The 17,204-nt window shown below is 50.0% G+C and overlaps 4 protein-coding genes and 1 pseudogene across 5 annotated transcripts; 3 read left to right on the forward strand and 2 right to left on the reverse strand.

Moving 5' to 3' along the window:
• Positions 1 to 2,514: 2,514 nt before the first annotated feature.
• LOC106866613 lies at positions 2,515 to 6,742 on the reverse strand. 2 transcript variants are annotated; one of them, XM_014902075.2, is made up of 3 exons: positions 6,308 to 6,742; positions 5,963 to 6,115; positions 2,515 to 2,766 (listed from the first exon to the last, which is right to left on the reverse strand). In XM_014902075.2, the coding sequence occupies exons 1-3, from the start codon at positions 6,518 to 6,520 to the stop codon at positions 2,704 to 2,706; spliced, it is 429 nt and encodes a 142-aa protein (XP_014757561.1). In that variant the 5' UTR covers positions 6,521 to 6,742; the 3' UTR covers positions 2,515 to 2,703. The 2 variants fall into 2 exon arrangements, with proteins under 2 accessions (XP_014757561.1, XP_014757560.1); XM_014902074.2 differs by having other exon boundaries at positions 2,515 to 2,787.
• On the forward strand, positions 4,541 to 5,767 carry LOC100840062 (dehydration-responsive element-binding protein 1H). Its single transcript, XM_003578417.4, has one exon. It carries the CDS (start codon positions 4,856 to 4,858, stop codon positions 5,594 to 5,596), a length of 741 nt encoding a protein of 246 aa, XP_003578465.1. The 5' UTR covers positions 4,541 to 4,855; the 3' UTR covers positions 5,597 to 5,767.
• A 1,479-nt stretch (positions 6,743 to 8,221) lies between the features above and the next one.
• On the forward strand, positions 8,222 to 9,711 carry LOC100840362 (dehydration-responsive element-binding protein 1H). Its single transcript, XM_010240093.3, has one exon. The coding sequence runs from the start codon at positions 8,340 to 8,342 to the stop codon at positions 9,099 to 9,101; it is 762 nt and encodes a 253-aa protein (XP_010238395.1). The 5' UTR covers positions 8,222 to 8,339; the 3' UTR covers positions 9,102 to 9,711.
• A 1,459-nt stretch (positions 9,712 to 11,170) lies between these two features.
• CBF5 (dehydration-responsive element-binding protein 1H) lies at positions 11,171 to 12,165 on the reverse strand. The gene has a single exon (XM_003578419.4). It carries the CDS (start codon positions 12,033 to 12,035, stop codon positions 11,271 to 11,273), a length of 765 nt encoding a protein of 254 aa, XP_003578467.1. The 5' UTR covers positions 12,036 to 12,165; the 3' UTR covers positions 11,171 to 11,270.
• Positions 12,166 to 12,430: 265 nt separating this feature from the next.
• Positions 12,431 to 14,266, forward strand: LOC100831469 (annotated as a pseudogene).
• Positions 14,267 to 17,204: the final 2,938 nt, after the last annotated feature.

The following is a 17,204-nucleotide window of genomic DNA, read 5'->3' on the forward strand; positions in this document are numbered from 1 at the left end:
CATGAAAAATCCGTTGAGAAGTCGTAACATTTTAATCTCCTAGATTTGGCTCCGTAAAAGAAAATAATGACCTGACACACCCGTACCATCTTGGGATCCTCAGTCCTGACCGATGACTGTTAGGATCTTTTTCTCTTAGAAACAATAGTATGCTTTGCTGAAACTGACCGGTCCATGTACAGAATCGCAGGGTTCTTGAGAAATAATCATGCACGCAAAATCAAATAAATCGAGCGAGAAGAATGACCCGATGGTTTGCTCTACAAAATCGATGTTACGCGCCGTACATATGAATAGATCGCTACTCTAAATCGTGGCTATTCCTGAGGAAGCACCAATATATACCAAGATACAAACACCTGAACGAAGCAGCTTAAGGACTGCATGCTAGCGTTTGCGTGAACACAAATCGGAAATTAGAACTACTCGTACGTTCTTTATCTAGTTCCGTATATTATAGATTACAAAAAACTAAATTAGCGCGGCCGCGCCCTGCGCGGCGTGTTCTCTGCTTCCAGCTCTCCTCGGACGGGAAGGTGCTGTGCGATTGGGAAGGGGGACTCGTGTTACCTTTAGAGTCGGTTAGAGTTCGGTGAGGTTAAAAACATATATGCGTATCAATCTGGTTCCTCCACGTTCTAGCCAGACGATTTAAATTTTCTTTATATATCACGTAGATCTAATGGTTGCGTTTCTACAACTCTCAGATCTAACGGTCAAAATAATTGGGGTGATGTGGATCAACGGGAAGACTCCACTCGGTACCCCTCATATTGCTTTTAGTATATAATAAATCACTAATCTTAATTCAGTATTGTTGCATTTCATTTTTATGCGACTGCAAGAAGATAGCGAGATGATGCGTGACCTTTTTTCCCCCTTTGGAAGACCACGTATCGATCGCTTTAGGATATACCAGTAATATATTTTCTTTGACGCAATCAGTCATCTATTAGATTCAGTATTGTTGCATTTCATTTTTATGCGACCGTAAGTGTTTCAATGCGTATGCATATGTTTGCATCCAATAAAACAAGCCATGATTTATTTATTTTACGAGTAAATTTCACAAAACCACATTTCTTGGGACTAGGCTTTCAACGGGTCACAATTGTGACTAATTGTCTCACAAAACCACACTTTTTCAGACAGATCTTCTCACAGAACCCAAATCAGGTAATTAAGAGCGTTTGATGGTGTTTCTGACAAGTGGGACGCACATGTCGGATGCCAGAATCGAATCGGGATTTCCCGGGTAAACAAATGAGCTTAACGGGATGTCGGGCAAATGCTGACGTGCACAAAAAAACGGTTCAACCCGTCCGACCTGGCATCCGACATGTGGGTCCCACTTGTCAGAACACCATCAAATGCTCTTAATTACCTGATTTGAGTTCTGTTAGAAAATCCAGCCGAAAAAATCGCCTCCTCGGTCCACACCGCCTGCCAGAGGGTAGCGTGGTGGGAGCCGCCGGGACTCAGCCGAGTGCAACTCGCACTTTGGGTTCTCAGCGGGTTCACTTTGTTCGTGGGGAAAGCTTCTGGTTTCTACTCTCGGAAGCACCTTTTCAAGGCAGGGATGAACATAAAAGGCGTTGATTTTTCTTAAAGGGTAAAAAAAGCGTTGAAAAAGATGGGCTGCTGACGATAAACTCGCAGGATGAATATGCTATTGGTTCCTGCGTGCCTCCTGGCCACAAATAGCAGGGCCAGGACAACCTAGTTCGGGTAGATGGAGGTGGTCCCAGATGTGGGTCCAGGCACGTGTGGAGAAGCGACCGGACATGGACTGGTGGTGAGCTCGTGAAAAAAGCCCTGACGCTAGCTTAGCATCACTCACTGTGAGTGGGGGTGGGTGACCGTGATTCTGTGAGGGGAACAGGTGCAACACTCTCACGCGCACGGTCTCGTACAGTACGTCGCTCTCTGGGCTCCTCCGAGCGTGTGAGTGCGTCCTATGGCCAACAGGCCAATAAGTGATGTATCCACTTGGTTAGATATTTAGCTCCTTATGATAGCTGTTCTTAGAAAAGAAATGGATGGCTTTTATTGATGACGAGAAAAAGAAAGACCTGGATACATAAGCATACATAAGTGCAAAGCTTGGTCTTGCCACTTTTTTTTGGAAGGATGTATTTATAAGCATACATAAGTGCAATTTTGCACGATCTGGATACAAGAACTGTGAATGACAAGCTGAAAACGGCGAAGACCACAGCTAGAGTCTGATGACAGGTCAGATGAGAGAGATCTGACGCGCAGCCGCGTCTGAAGTCTTCATAGGCTTCCTGAGTGCTAGCCAGTCGAAGAGCCAATGACTCTCACAGCAATCGAACGGGCAAGTGTACTAGAGGTAACGATACATTGGGCTGTAGATCTGAAAGACGCAACACCGAGCCCAATCTGAGACTTTCTCGTTCATTGCATATGGGGATCAACGACAACGGCTCTCTTACCTGCCATCGGCGAATCGACCACTCGAAATTGACGCACTTAGTACCCCTAGAGACGAGCTTTAGGAAGCACATAACATCAGCAACAAAATATTGCAGATCCAGAAGCCCAAACACACTACAACAACCAAGAGACATTAACACTCTTTGCTTCCAAAACCCCTTGGAACTATGGAAATCCAAATAACTCGCTCCCCTGTTGTTGACCGCCGGAACAGAATGTCGGAGGTGATGCACCACGACTGGACGACTACAGGCCACCCAGATCTGACGCCGCCACCACAAGCACCTCAGGGCCGGCATATGCCAAGACCTTGCAACGAAACCGCCAAATCTTGTGAGAGAAGATGTAGGCCGCATGCAAGAAAGGAAAAAAAAAGGGTGTCATGGTAAAACCAAGAGCAGATGATGCGATTATTTGCCAAGAAAGGAAGAAGAAGTGGAGTAATCCAGCTATGGGGACTGTGCTGCCCTTCCAAATCTGCTGCAGGTTGAGAAGAAGATTGGGAGAAGCACAAGATGCCATGCCTGAGAAACTCCAAGAAAAAACGTCACAAGAGTGACTAGAAAGCACGAAGAACCACGAAGAACCTACAACTAAAAACAGACATACTCCCCTTTCCCTCCAACACCGACCGGCAGCGCCGGCGGAGGAGAGGAGAAGTGGAGAAGCCGCACCTCACGGCACGGGCCAAGCACACGAAGTCTCTGGAGAGAGCGCTGGAGACAGAGGGAGGGGGGAACGAAGTGGTCGGGCAAGTTGATGTTACGTCGCACTTGGTTTTGCCGCTTATTGGTGCAATTGATGACTAAATAAGTTTTCTCATGTTCTTTTTTATTTCCTTTTGCAAAGGTTGTGCACAATTTTGCCCCAAAACGAAGTCCAATATCTGAAGTTAGAAAGACAGAGTCACCCCCACCCCCACAACACATAGAATTTAGAGATAAGTATATTTTTAGTCCCTCTAACTTTTTGAGTAAAATACACCACTAGTCTATGAACTCGGCAAAAATGAACACTTTAGTCCACGAACTCAAAAAACGCACACTTAAACACCTAAATTGGGACTGTTGTGTCACTTTCGTCCAAAAACGGTTTGGCGAGGCTTAAACACGCCACGTCGGCTTCGGCAACCCCTTCACCAGTGTCCCTCTCATCAAAATTGAGCATTGTGGACTTGATAGCAACCTTAGGCGAGGAGGCGGCGGCGACGGCATGGTTCTCAGGGCCCCAGGATCCATGTCTGGGCACGGCCACCTTGCCCCTCGTGGGCGGCTCGGGCATGGTGATTTTGCAAAAGAAAAATCCTAAGAAAATCGAGTAGCAGCTCGCGGTCTTGGCCGAAACCGACGTGGCGGCCACATGATGTGTTAAGCCTCGCCGAACTATTTTTGAAATAAAGTGACACATTAGTTCCAGTTTAAGGGTTTAAGTGTGCGTTTTCCGAATTCGTGGACTAAAATGTTCATTTTTACCGAGTTCATGGACTAGTGGTGTATTTTACTTAACTTTTTTCATATACTTTCGTACTCCAAATATCGAAACTGGACACTAAGTGCACCTCACTTGGTCCAAAACGGTTTTGGTGTCTTATAAAAAATGGTATATTTTGTATTTTAATCTTCTAAGTACTTTGCCTATACCCACCTCCTTTTTGGTTTCTTTTTGGTTGCATTGCACTTATGTTTTCTCTATTGATAGAATTGCAGGCCTACAAAAGGATCCACACCATTGCATTTCATCCTAGAATTGTGCGACATGAACATAACTACAAATTGGTTCTACGTAGAATCGTTGTTTTGCTGCAACGCAATCTAATTAATTTTCGTGCTGGATCGGACTGTTTTTCTTTTGCTTCACAAATCCTAACCGGACTTCTTTTCCTCTGGTAACCAATAAGAATTGAACTTAATTTGGTTATCCGTCCGATCCACTTTCTGGAGGCAAAATTATTTCCTCATACAAATTGGTTTCTATCAAATCTGGAAGGCAAGTTGACTTGGGCAAAAGCTAGACCACAGAATTTCTATTGCTGTAAGATTAGATAGAGTAATACAAGAAGCAAAGCAAACTAAAAAAAAAAAAGGAATATCCGATCCTTTTGGGGGCCTTCATTGGCTGGGCGAGTGGAGCCCAAGCGCCGCGCCTAAAGCCACGTTTGCTTAACGCTGCATTACCTCACGCGTCGCTTATCACCAGGTGTCCTTCCCTGGCTGGCCTTCACACCGCCCCCACGTCTCTCTTTACCGCGTTTTACCCAAAGCTATAAAAGAGCACACTCCACAAACCACAGAGTTACTGAACTCTTCAGCTCAAGCTCAAATTTCCTCGCACTCCGGCTTCCACGGCGCTCCAGCATACTAAGCTAAATCAAACACAGTCAGCAGCAACCCAAAACTTCATGGCCATGGACGGCTCCGATCAACGGATCAGCTCCGCTTCCTCGTCGTCCTCGTACGACCAGTACGGCGTGGTTTGGTCGCCGCCGCCGAAGCGCCCAGCGGGGCGCACCAAGTTCAAGGAGACGCGCCACCCGGTGTACCGTGGAGTGCGCCGCCGAGGCAGCGCCGGCCGATGGGTGTGCGAGGTGCGCGTGCCCGGCATGCGCAACAAGCGGCTCTGGCTCGGGACGCACCTCACCGCCGAGTCTGCTGGCCGAGCCCACGACGCGGCCATGCTCGCGCTGCGCGGCCCCTCCGCTGCCGCCAAATGCCTTCTCAATTTCCCAGACTCCGCGTGGCTCCTCGCCGTGACACCATCGTCCACACACGCTAGCCTTGACAACATCCAGCGCGCCGCCCTCGCCGCCGTCGCTGACTTCCAGCGCCAAGAGGCTAACAACGTTGCCGTCGCCAACGTTGGGGCCAACGTCCCCATCGCGTCTATGGCTCCTGTGGATAATGCCGGCCCGCCGCCGTCGTTCCGTCCTAGTGCCGCTGGAATGTTTGAGGCGCCGGTTGCAATGGGCAGCGACATGTTCGAGCTCGACATGCCCGACGAAATGGACCTGGGCATGTACTACACGGACCTCGCGGAGGGGCTGCTCATGGAGCCGCCGCCGCCCGCGCCGGACGCCGGGGCGTGCTGGGAAAGTGGAGACTGCGGCAACGGCGGAGCTGACGCCTCCCTGTGGAGTTACTGAAATGATCTACTCCGTACCTGATTTGGCTCCATGGAACAAACTGATGCTGCTCCTAAAATTTTGCAACCTTAAAACGAAGCAAATCTGGTGACACTACACTCAGGCAAACGCAATTCTAAGCTAAAAAAGAAACGAGAAAGGACGCAGGAAAGAACATCATCACTGATTGACTGCTGGCTGACTAGTAGTAGCAAAATGATTTTGTCTTCCAAAAAAGGATATACTCAGTTCTTGTGTGATGACCCACAACCAGCAACAAAAGGAGAAAATCAACGCTTGCTAATCAGGCAGAGGTAACCCCAGTACGCTAATCTATAAGATGTGGGCGAGAAGCATCCAGCTAAGCTCGTACAAACAACCACATACCTTTGATATTTTCCCGAAAATCCTCCTAGCCACGCGCGCTGACGCGGCGATGCAGTCTCGCGGCTGTACCGCTTCCTTCCTAAACTGTAAGGCCAATAGGGCGAGATGCAATTTTTCTCTGTTTTTACTGAACCTCATTGTAGGCCAGTGTCCCTGTAAGTAAGAGTATTGTTATGAATGTAATGAATTACTTGGTTCAATTAATAAAAGTATTTTCGCTCGTTTTATCTTCCCGAGCGATTTTCATTCTTGTTTCCTTCCCCTTGTAACACGATACACCCTCCGTTCCATGTCTCTAACACAGAGCAAGAACAAGAACAGAGAACGAAGGTAAGAAAATGGCACCGATTTTGTTCTTGAAGAACCACCGCTGGAATACCGGACGGGCCTCGACTTTGTTGACGGCGACGAGGACCTCGACACCATGGGCCCGCCACCGCAACAGACTACGGTCGGGTGGAGGCCGGCTTCCCGCGGCCTCGCCACCGGATACCCCATCTCCGGCGAGCACTCCTCCTCCGCGGAGGGCTCGAACTTCGACGACGCGACGCCCGGCATCCGGCTAGACTACGCGGCGGCGGCGGCGTCTCCATCTCCACAGGGCCCTCCTCCTGCGCGGCAGGCCGGACGCGGCGGCGGGATTGGGTAGCGACTAGCGACGGCGGAAGGGGGAAACCCACGGCCATACCGCCCGCGCCCACCCCGGCCATCATAAACCGCCTGATCTGCCTCCACCCTGCACGGGCCTTGGGCCGAAAGGTCAACTGGTATTGCCCAGGTTGGCTCAACCCAGCACTGAGCCCACGGCCCCACCACCAGACATAAAAACAAACAAAACTCATTCCCCTCATTTTTTTTATAAAACTCATTTTGCACCTTTGCAAATATTTGTGTTTGCGGATAAGTCCAATATGAGCCAAGACAGAAACATGGTGTTTTCGCCGATACACCATTGCATTTTATAGAATGTCCGTATCAGTCCAGTCCAGCAGTGCGGTGACAAAAAAAGACGGCGATTTTGCAGACAATTTTGTGTGCTGCCAGTGTATTGCGCATCAAGCTATCAGCCCTTTTATTAAAAATAATAATTTGAATTACTTGTAACTTTATTCAATTCTTGAAACCATTACAAGTGCCGTGCTTGGATCATAGTCACAGGAAATTACGAAGTAATCACTATACCTAAGCTAAGAATTATAAAGAAATCTTCCGAAAACATATCCCTATAGGCTATAGCTGTCCAGGCAGCTTCAGCAAAAAGACTGCGAATAGACTGGAACGGCAACATCGTTACTCGTACCCTTGCACGAACTTGACTATTTTCAAAGGTTTCAAAAAGTCTTGAGTCGCCTATCTAAAAAGATGAGCAGCCATAAGTGCGGAACGTACTTGGCCCGGACATGATCCATATGAACCGATTGGCGAGAACACAAACTCAAAATTCGCAAAATCGGACGCGTTGATCCTTCGGCTATCCGATAAGAGACTACCGCAGCAGAGGTAAAAAATCAGATTATCTTTACTCTTGACGGCATCGCATCCTTCGCCACAACGTTGCCGATGAAAACCACAAAACTCATAATGATAAAAACAGGATATAGATTTATGGAGGGGCTTTTTCTCGCAATGGCGAAATGAGTCTTTGGAAATTGTCTATGCATAGAGCCATAGACACATGATTCAGGGACACCAAGAAACTACAATTCCGCCAAGAAAAAATAACAAAAAAACCCGCAGGAAAGAGTGGGTAACGGATCCCGGCCGGCGGCGGCTGGAAACCGCACGCGCTAGATCCCTTCCTCCTGCGAGAAGAAGAAACCGCGCGTTGCAGGAGGAACAAAGAGCGAGGAGGACAAGCCGGCGCGTGAGCAGGAGGAAGAATTTAAGCACTTCTCAGGCAGCGAATAACCGTTTTAAGCTACAAAAAAGGAAAAGTTGAAGAAAACGACGCATCAACGGTTGCGTTCGAAAATGATGGTTGCTGACGATCGACTCGCCGGATGATTCCCCCAAATAGGTGCTATTCGTTGCTGTCTCCTGACCACTAATAGCAGCGACAACCTAGTTCGTATAATGGAGCTGGTACAACACTAAGTAATGTGAAGATGTGGTCGAGGCAGCTGCCTTTTGCCCAACGCTGCAAAAACCTCACGCGTTCCTCGTCACCAGCTCCAGGCTGGCCTTTGCACCGCCCCTATCGTCTTTACCGCGTTAGCAAAACTATAAAAGAGCACGCTCCACACACCACAGACTACTGAACTCTTCAGCTCAAGCTCAAGCTCAATCTCAATCTCAATCTCCACAAACTCCCGCCTCCTCCACGGCCCTCCAGCGTACTAAGCTAAATACAACACCGAGCAACCCAGAAAATTGATCGATGGCCATGGACGGCTCCGACCAATGGACCAGCTCCACTACCTCCTCGTCGTCCTCGCACGACCAGTACATGGTGGTGTGGTCGCCGCCGCCGAAGCGCCCGGCTGGGCGCACCAAGTTCAAGGAGACGCGCCACCCGGTGTACCGCGGAGTGCGCCTCCGGGGCACAGCGGGCCGCTGGGTGTGCGAGGTGCGCGTGCCCGGCATGCGCAACAAGCGGCTCTGGCTCGGGACGCACCTCACCGCCGAGTCCGCCGCCCGCGCCCACGACGCGGCCATGCTCGCGCTGCGCGGCGCCTCCGCTGCCGCCGCGGGACTTCTCAATTTCCCGGACTCCGCGTGGCTTCTCTCCGTGACGCCGCCCGCGCTCGCCGACCTCGACGGAGTCCAGCGCGCCGCCCTGGCTGCCGTCGCTGACTACCAGCGCCGCGAGGCCGCCAACGGCGCCGCCGCCGTTCCGGTCGTCAATGAGGCCGTCTCCAATGAATTTGCGTCATCGTCCGACAATGCCGTCTCGTGGGCGACGTCGCAAGCTTCTGCCAACAACGGAACATCTGAAGAGCCGGTTGTGATGGGCAGCGAGATGTTCGAGCTCGGCATGCCCGAAGAAATGGACCTGGGCATGTACTACAAGGACCTCGCGGAGGGGCTGCTCATGGAGCCGCCGCCGCCGCCGCCCGCACCGAACACCGGGACCGGGGTGTGTTGGGAAAGCGGAGACTACGGCGACGGCGGAGCTGACGCCGCACTCTGGAGTTACTGAAACGCGCCCTCTGGACTGGGGTTACTGAAACGATTTACCTTGATTTGGCTCCATGGAAGAAACTGCTTCAGGCATTAATACCTTAATAAAACCATAAATGAATCGAATCTCAACACTACACTCAAGCAAAAGCTAGAAAAAAGAAACGAGAAAAGTGCAGCAAAGGACATCATCACTGATTGACTGCAGCAAAATGATTTTTTCTCTCTCTCCAAAAAAGGGTATACTGACTTCACGTGTGATGACGTCAACAGGCAACAAAAGAGGAAAGATCAACGCTTTGCTAATCAGGCAAAGGTGGCCCAAGTACGCTAATCCCGAAGATGTGGGCGAGAGGCATCCAGGTAGGCCTGTTAAAGCCACCATCCCCAGGATATTTCTCCCAGAATCCTCGTAGCCACGCGAACTGACGCGGCGATGCAGCCTCCAAGCCGTATCTTGCTTTCTGCGACATGGACACATAGCGAGATTTCAGGAAGGAGCGCGACTGCATCGCTCGATGGGCGCGTGAGAGTGTGCGGTTGCTTATTATTCGCCTCAATCCCCACCCATGGGAAACAAGGATTATGACAGGAGGCACGAAGAAGATTCAGGTCTTTTTTTGCTTTTACATGCTGGCCGGGCCCGTGACCAGATCGAGTTCTAGAAGACCACATCTTGTAGACGGAGGTCATCATCAGACCACGTCTTTTAGATTGCGCTTTGCGATCGAGGGTTAGCTCACTTTGGACCCACCTCGTCGATCTTGACATCAACTGATTCGTGAAAGTTACTCCTTCTGGTTCTGGTTTGCCCATTAAAAGGTCATGGCACGTGAAAGAATGATTCCAGTTTTTGGAATGGAATCCTTTGCAACCCATCTGAAGCTCTCTTTTTTTTCTTTTGAGAATCAACCCATCTGAATCCTTTGCGCTTTCAATATCCATTTCCATGCGTGTTCCATTTCATAGCTTGAAACTGCTATGTGCATGGCATCAGATAAAGAGCGCCGGGCGTATCTGACACCAATTGGTTCATGAAGTGAACTGAAGATAAAGAATACGCCGCCGCTGATGGCTGTCAGCGGGCTTTTGTGCCTACTCCGTACATTTTATTACTTTTCATTTTTGAGAGGACTCCGTACATTTTATTTTCAGAACTTTTGGTTGCCCGTAGGATGGGCCGGCGCTGGGCCAGGCCAAGAGGGGCGACGGCCCGGGGCCAGGCCAATCTAGGGACCCCGATCTAGGTTAGAGGAGGTACCGATGATGAATAAAAGAACAGGGAAAGACGCCTGAAAGGTGATAGACCCAGCAGGCAGCCCTCGCTGGAGGCCCAATAATGCCCTCGAGCTCCAGGCCCAACTGCGCTCCCGAGCTCCCTTGCCGAGTTCCAATCGATAGTCAACAAATCGCTCCTTCCTAAAAAAAAAAAACACGATCTAATGAGGGCAGACGGCGGAGCGGATGTGTTCCTATTGCATCATCGCGTAATTGTCTTGTGATTGCATTAGCACCAAGGGTCAGTCAACATGTGATCGCAAGAAATAGAGGTAATGGAATCACCCAAGCCACTCTACGACCGGCGCTGCCAGTACCTTAAACTATTTTCGGTCTGAAACCTTTTTGGTTCAGCCTTCGCTGTTTACTTTCTGCAACAGACATTATGGTTTCATTTTATTAAAGCGGAGGAGCCGGGTGCGCTGACCCCGGTTTATTGAAGAAGAAGAAAAACTGCTCTGTACGTTTGGTTGTCGATGAGAGCCGGTGTTACGAAAATAGAGACTAAATTAGAAATGAGAGACACGAATTTTAACGTCGAAACTCTCGAGGAAAAAACCACGAACGCACGAAGACGCAACTTCACTATGTTAGGATATTACAAGCACGAGACGACATGCCGTTTTTTGGTGTGACTACATGGGTATATAACGGGCAATAAACATGTGTTCTTAATAGGGTAAGGAAAACGAGTACTAACACAAAGCCCAAACCTATCTTGCTACGTCTAGCAGAATTGGTAACGGATTGGGATCACGTTTCAACAGCCGGAGTAGAAATCAGCGAGCATATTAGTGACAACAAACGATGTGACAAAAGTGCGTCGAAATTTCATCATGTTGGAAGCGGCTTCAAGTTACAGACTAAGTCAAACACAGTAAGATCCTACAGGAGATTATCGATACTAGTACTAGTAGCTCCAGAGCGCGACATCAGCTCCTCCCTCAACGCAGTCTCCGTTATCCCAGTACGCGCCGGCGGCTGTCTCCGGCGGCGGCGGATCCACGAGCAGCGCCTCCGCAAGGCTCGTGTAGTAGTACATTCCCAGGTCCATTTCCCGGAACAAGTCAAGCCTGCTGAACATGTCGCTGTCCATTGCTACCGGAACCTCACCAAACCTCGCATCATCTGCGGAAGGTTCCGACGTCTCCAACGAACCGGCATTGCCAGACGACGACGTCCGCTCAGACACTCTTGACGTGGCCTCGTCGGTGGCAGCGGCGGCGATGTCGATCGCGGCGGTCTCCCGGCGCTCGAAGTCCGCGACGGCCTGGACGGCCGCGCTGCGGACGTCGGCGAGGCCGGCGAGCGCGGGCGGCACGTTGAGTAGCCACGCGGAGTCCGGGAAGTTGAGGCGTGCCGCGGAGCTGCCCAGCGCGAGCATGGCGGCGTCGTGCGCGCGCGCGGCGGCCTCGGCCGTCACGTACGTCCCGAGCCAGAGCCTGGCGCCGCGCTTGCCAGGGACGCGCACCTCGCACACCCACCGGCAGGCCGCGCCCCGGCGCCGCACGCCGCGGAACACCGGGTGCCGCGTCTCCCGGAACTTGGTGCGCCCCGCAGGGCGCTTCGCGGGCGCCGGCGCCGGCGACGACGACCGCCCCGCGTCGTGCTCGGGCGAGGAGGACGCCGATAAGGAGGAGGAGGGGGAGCTCGAGAGTTGCAGGCCCATGTCCATGTCCGCTCGGTGGTGGCTTCTTGAGCTTTGGTGTGGACTGTGGAGTGTGAGCTCGTAGGAGGAGATGCTTGAGCCTTCTTGAGTGAGAGCGTTCGGTGTCAGTGGTATCTGTGGAGTGTGTGAGCTTGTGCGGAACTTATTTATAGGTTATGTGTTGCGTTTGAAGCGTAAACGCGCTCAAGACATCGGTGGAGATGCCGACCGGTGCCCCAACAGCTGGTGACAATGGATCCTGGACTAAACAAATGTGATCTTGTTGCTAATTTATGATGTGACTTTTCTCCCAGGGGGTGGGCGTGTGGGGGCAGAGACAAAAGGCAGCTTCTCCCTGCTTAAGCTTCACAGTGTTGATGCAGCGGCGATCGGCTGATTGGAGTGATTGGTCCTTTCCGAGAATGCAGCGGTGGGTGGTGCCTGGGGTCCGCCAGCTGATCGGCCCGCGGAGTGCACAGCTAGTGGTGAACTGGTGGGCGTTGGTTTCCCCCGGTTCTTTGGAGCATATGCAGGCACCACTGGCGATGAATATAAGCCTGCTGTTGCTTAGTTTTTTGTTAATATTTAATCCGAGCACGAGGCGAAAGATCGCAATCTGGTGCTTCCTTCTTTTCTTTTCTTAGCTTTGTGTACAACAAACATTTTTTTCAAAAGAATTATAAATTTAATTGATCATTACACTTTCAGTTTTTATAGAAAAACAATTTTAATATTACTGTTGTATTGGATGAGGAGAAATGGGCTAAGCCCTGTTTGTTTGTGCTTCTGTTTCAGCTTTTCGTGTTTCTAGCTCTTTAAAAAAACACTTCTCCAGTAACACGTGAAGCTGAGAAACACTTTCGGAGGTGCTTCCCTCTCCGGAAGCTGCGGAACATATGCACTAAGACCTGCACGAGGCAAACATGCCAGCGGGCCACCACAACTCAGGCTTGAACCACAAGAGAGAGCAGACGTCATTGATTTCCAAAACTAGAGCTCCCCTTCCTCGTCGTCCTCGCACGAGCAGCACGGGGCGGCGTGTCCACAACCGGCGCCGCCGCGGCCGAAGCGCCCCGCGGGGCGCACCAAGTTCAAGGAGACGCGGCACCCGGTGTACCGCGGCGTGCGTCGCCGGGGCGCTGCCGGACGCTGGGTCTGCGAGGTCCGCGTGCCGGGGAAGCGCGGCCAGCGGCTCTGGCTCGGGACACACCTCACAGCCGACTCCGCCGCGCGCGCCCACGACGCGGCCATGCTCGCGCTGCGCGGACCTTGGTGCTCCGCCGCCGCGTGCCTTCTCAATTTCACAGACTCCGCTTGGCTGCTCGCCGTGCCCCACGTGCTCCCCAACGATTTTTCCGCCGTCAGGCGCGCCGCCCTCGCGGCCCTCGCGGACTTCCAGCGCCGGGATCAGGTCGCCCGCGGCGACGCCACCGTCCCCGTCGTCGACGAGGTCGCCTCCAGCGCGTCTGCGCTGCCCTCATACATGGACGAGGCCAGCTCGTGGGCGTCGTCGTTCCAACCTTCTGAAATTGGGGATTTTGACGTTCCGGTTGTTGTGGGTAGCGGCATGTTCGAGCTCGACATGTCCGGCGAAATGGACTTGGGCGCGTGCTACGCGGACCTTGCGGAGGGGCTGCTCATGGAGCCGCCGCAGACGACGCCAGATACCGAGGCGTGCTGGGGAAGCGGATACTACTACGATGGAGGAGCTGACGCCGCGCTCTGGCACTACGGAACGAAACACTCTATCCTGCTTTGACTCCACGGAACAAACTGAAGCTGCTTGCAGCGTAATACAATTGTTGAACCTTAAATTAATCTACTACTCTAATCACAGTCCTGAACTATGCAAAAAGGAATAAACTCACGTCGTGTGTGGTAGCAATAAACAACAGACAAAAAGAACGAGAAAGATCAACGCTCGCCTCTCCATAATCAGATAGAGGTGGCCACTCCAAACAAAAGATGTGGACGAGACACATCCAGCTCAGCCGGTTAAAGTGATCACACATGGACACTGGATGTTTTCCTGAAATCCTCGTAGCCACTCGGGCTGACGCGGCGATGCGGTCTCGGTACTGCCTCCTTCCTATAGATTGTATGGTCAGGAGGGCGAGTAGCCGAGATGATGCGGTCTCGCACTGTACTGCATCCTTCCTGTAGACCCCACTGTACTGTGTCCTTTTTTCCTTTTTGGAAAACGATGCCTCCCTTTAGATATTCGATATTTAGATATTTAGATTTAGTATTGTTGCATTCCATTTTTTTTTCATGAAGACGATGTTTCAGTGAGTATGTATTTGTTTGGAAGCCGGCTCTCTTCCCCTAGAAAACCCATATAGGTTTCACTTCCGCCATCACCACCCCTCCAATGGTAGATCGTCGACCTTCTATTTGTCCACCGCCTCCGCAGATGGTGACGTCTAAGGCTTAGTTTGGCATTGCTGAATTGTGCCGCGTTGAACTTATTTTATAATGTGCTGTGGACAAATACAGACGAAAATAGGTTAGCCAAACACGAAAATAACGAAAAGCGGGTGAAAAAAAGGGATTATGATAATCCACTGCAATGCCAAACGGAGCCTAAGAAGACCCCCAATCTACTAGAGAGAGCCGTAATTTTTCTCGCCTGGATGCTTGGAATTTTTTTCGTCTGTATGCTTTGATAGGTGTCCCCTCGGGACGGTGAGGTTAGGTTTTCTTGTCGTGCGTGCGTGACGACAATATATGTCAAATTCTGCAGATCGATTCAAGGGTACGGTGGCGGTGACAGTGGCTCCAAGGTTCTCAAGGGCACATGCATGAGAACTTCCCGCTTGCCTTCAACAAAGTCAGGCAGACTCCATATGAGAGCGCCGACAACGGCAAGTCATTGGCTCGTTCTGGCAGCAGCAGTGGTCGTCTGGTGGCTTAGGGATCTCAATTAATCTATATTTTTGTTTTCGTTGCTTTGTCGAACCTTTAGTATCGATTTGTGTCATTCTCGCAAAAAATATATGTATATGTCTGGGTCAAGGAGGCAAACTCCTCCGTCGAATTCTTTAGCTTCTCACCTGGAGCTGGGGTGGCACGGTGGTTCTTCGAGCCCGCCGACGAGCTCTTGTGTGGTGCATCCAAGGGCTGCTCCTACGCGTCTCCTGGATCCACCGTCCACCAGAGGGCAACGTGGTGGGAGGCTTGCGTTCTTCTCGGTGTGTTCACTACTTTCTCCGATTCATATTAATTGTTTCAAATTTGTTCAAATATTGATGTATATATACCTAAAAAACGTGTAGATACATAAAATATTTCGACAACTAATACGGAGGGAGTAGTACAAAGCATCACCAAGATCTTTCATATCAAAATTTGAGGACAAAAACTTCTTTGTTTCTAGTAGTAGACTGACATCGCTGCTAGCAAGCAGGATATCATCCACATACAAAATTAGGAAAATATATTCCCACTTTTAAACTTTGCATAAACACAGTTGTCCTCTACATTCTCTTTAAACCCAAACTTCTTAATGGTCTCATTAAACTTTAGATACCACTGTCTTGAGGCTTGCTTTAATCCATAAATGGATTTCTTTAGGCGGCATCCCATGTTTTCCTTGCTTTCCATGATAAAACCCTTGGGTTGTTTTATTTAGACCTTTTCTTCTCAATCCCCGTTTAGAAATACCGTCTTTACATCCATCTGATGTAGCTCTAAGTCAAAATGCGCCACCAGTGCCATTACTATTCTGAAGGAATCTTTGCATGAGACTGGTGAAAATGTCTCATTATAATCTATTCCTTCTCTTTGTGTAAATCCTTTAGCCACGAGTCGTGCTTTGTACTTTTCTATATTCTCTCTAGAGTCATATTTGGTTTTGTAGACCCATTTACAGCCTACCATTTTGGCTCCTTTAGGAATTTTCTCTAAGTCCCAAACTTCGTTGGAACTCATCGATCTTATCTCATCTTTCATGGCCTCCAGCCAATTCGATGAGTGAGAACTACTCATGGCTTCTTCATATGAAGTGGGATCATTCTCCATATGAACTCTTTCTGTATTATAAACTTTATAACCTTTTGAAATGGCTGACTTTTTAACTCTTTGAGACCTTCTAGGAGCCTCATTGTCTGGCACGTTCTGTGTCTCTTCATGTGGCGCATGTTCGGGCTGCTGCAACTCCCTTTCATGTGCAACAATGGGTTGAGTCGTCTCCTGAAGGACAGGTTCCGGACCTTCACGCATTGTTGCCATGTGTTGAGTCGCATCAGGTGTCGGCACCACAATCTCGGGGATTGTCGGTGCAGCAACAACAGGTAGTGAAAAAAATGGCTCTTGAGTCATCGGATTAGGTGCATGCACCCTCTTCTCCTCAAGATCAACTTTTCGAGCTACCGTGCTCCCCCTCATCATTTCGTCATCTAAAAAAACGGCGTGTCTCGTTTCCACAAACTTTGTGTATCTGTCTGGACAGTAGAAACGAAAACCTTTTGATCTTTCAGGGTAGCCAATGAAATGGCAACTTACTGTCTTGGTATCCAACTTTGCAATATTTGGGTTAAACATTTTGGCCTCAGCTGGGATCCCCCACACCCCCAGGTGTTGTAGGGAGAGCACTCTTCCTGTCCACAGCTCGTACGGTGTTTTGGGCACCAACTTGCTTGGCACTCTGCTGAGAATGTGAATGGCGGTTTTTAATGCCTCCATCCACAATCCCAATGATAATGTAGAATAACTCATCATACTGCGCACCCTATCCATAAGGGTACGATTACGCCTTTTAACTACTCCATTTTGCTGCGGCTCGCCCGGCATCGAATACGGGGCAACTATTTTGGTCTCATGTACAAACCTTGCAAAAGGTCCAGGGACTTGGCCATATGGGGTGTGCCGACCGTAGTACTCCCCTCCACGGTCGGATTTTACTATCTTTATCTTTTTATCATGCTGATTTTCAACTTCAGCCTTGAATATTTTAAATTTATCCAATGCTTCTGACCTTTATTTTATTGGATAAATGTAACCATAACGGGAGTAGTCGTCTGTGAATGTTATGAATGAATCATAACCAACCACACTTTTCAAAGGAAATGGTTCACAAATGTCAGTGTGAATAATTTCGATTGTGCTGGTGCTACGTATCGCACCCTTTTTCATTTGTTTTACATATTTTCCTTTGATGCAATCTACGCATTGCTCTATTTCTGAGAACTCTAATGG

This window comes from Brachypodium distachyon, chromosome 4 (assembly GCF_000005505.3).
Source record: "Brachypodium distachyon strain Bd21 chromosome 4, Brachypodium_distachyon_v3.0, whole genome shotgun sequence".
NCBI lineage: Eukaryota > Viridiplantae > Streptophyta > Magnoliopsida > Poales > Poaceae > Brachypodium > Brachypodium distachyon.

Bases quoted from the DNA above. Each gene is read 5' to 3' on its own strand.
- LOC100840062 (XM_003578417.4), top strand. From the start codon at position 4,856: ATGGCCATGGACGGCTCCGATCAACGGATCAGCTCCGCTTCCTCGTCG.
- LOC106866613 (XM_014902074.2), bottom strand. From the start codon at position 6,520: ATGCCGGGCGTCGCGTCGTCGAAGTTCGAGCCCTCCGCGGAGGAGGAG. The intron at 6,116-6,307 runs GTGCCATTTTCT...TCTTACTTACAG, and splicing joins GTTCTTCAAGAACAAAATCG to GGACACTGGCCTACAATGAG. The intron at 2,788-5,962 runs GTATGTGGTTGT...TTCTCTCACAAG, and splicing joins TTTTCGGGAAAATATCAAAG to ATTTGGCGGTTTCGTTGCAA.
- LOC100840362 (XM_010240093.3), top strand. From the start codon at position 8,340: ATGGCCATGGACGGCTCCGACCAATGGACCAGCTCCACTACCTCCTCG.
- CBF5 (XM_003578419.4), bottom strand. From the start codon at position 12,035: ATGGACATGGGCCTGCAACTCTCGAGCTCCCCCTCCTCCTCCTTATCG.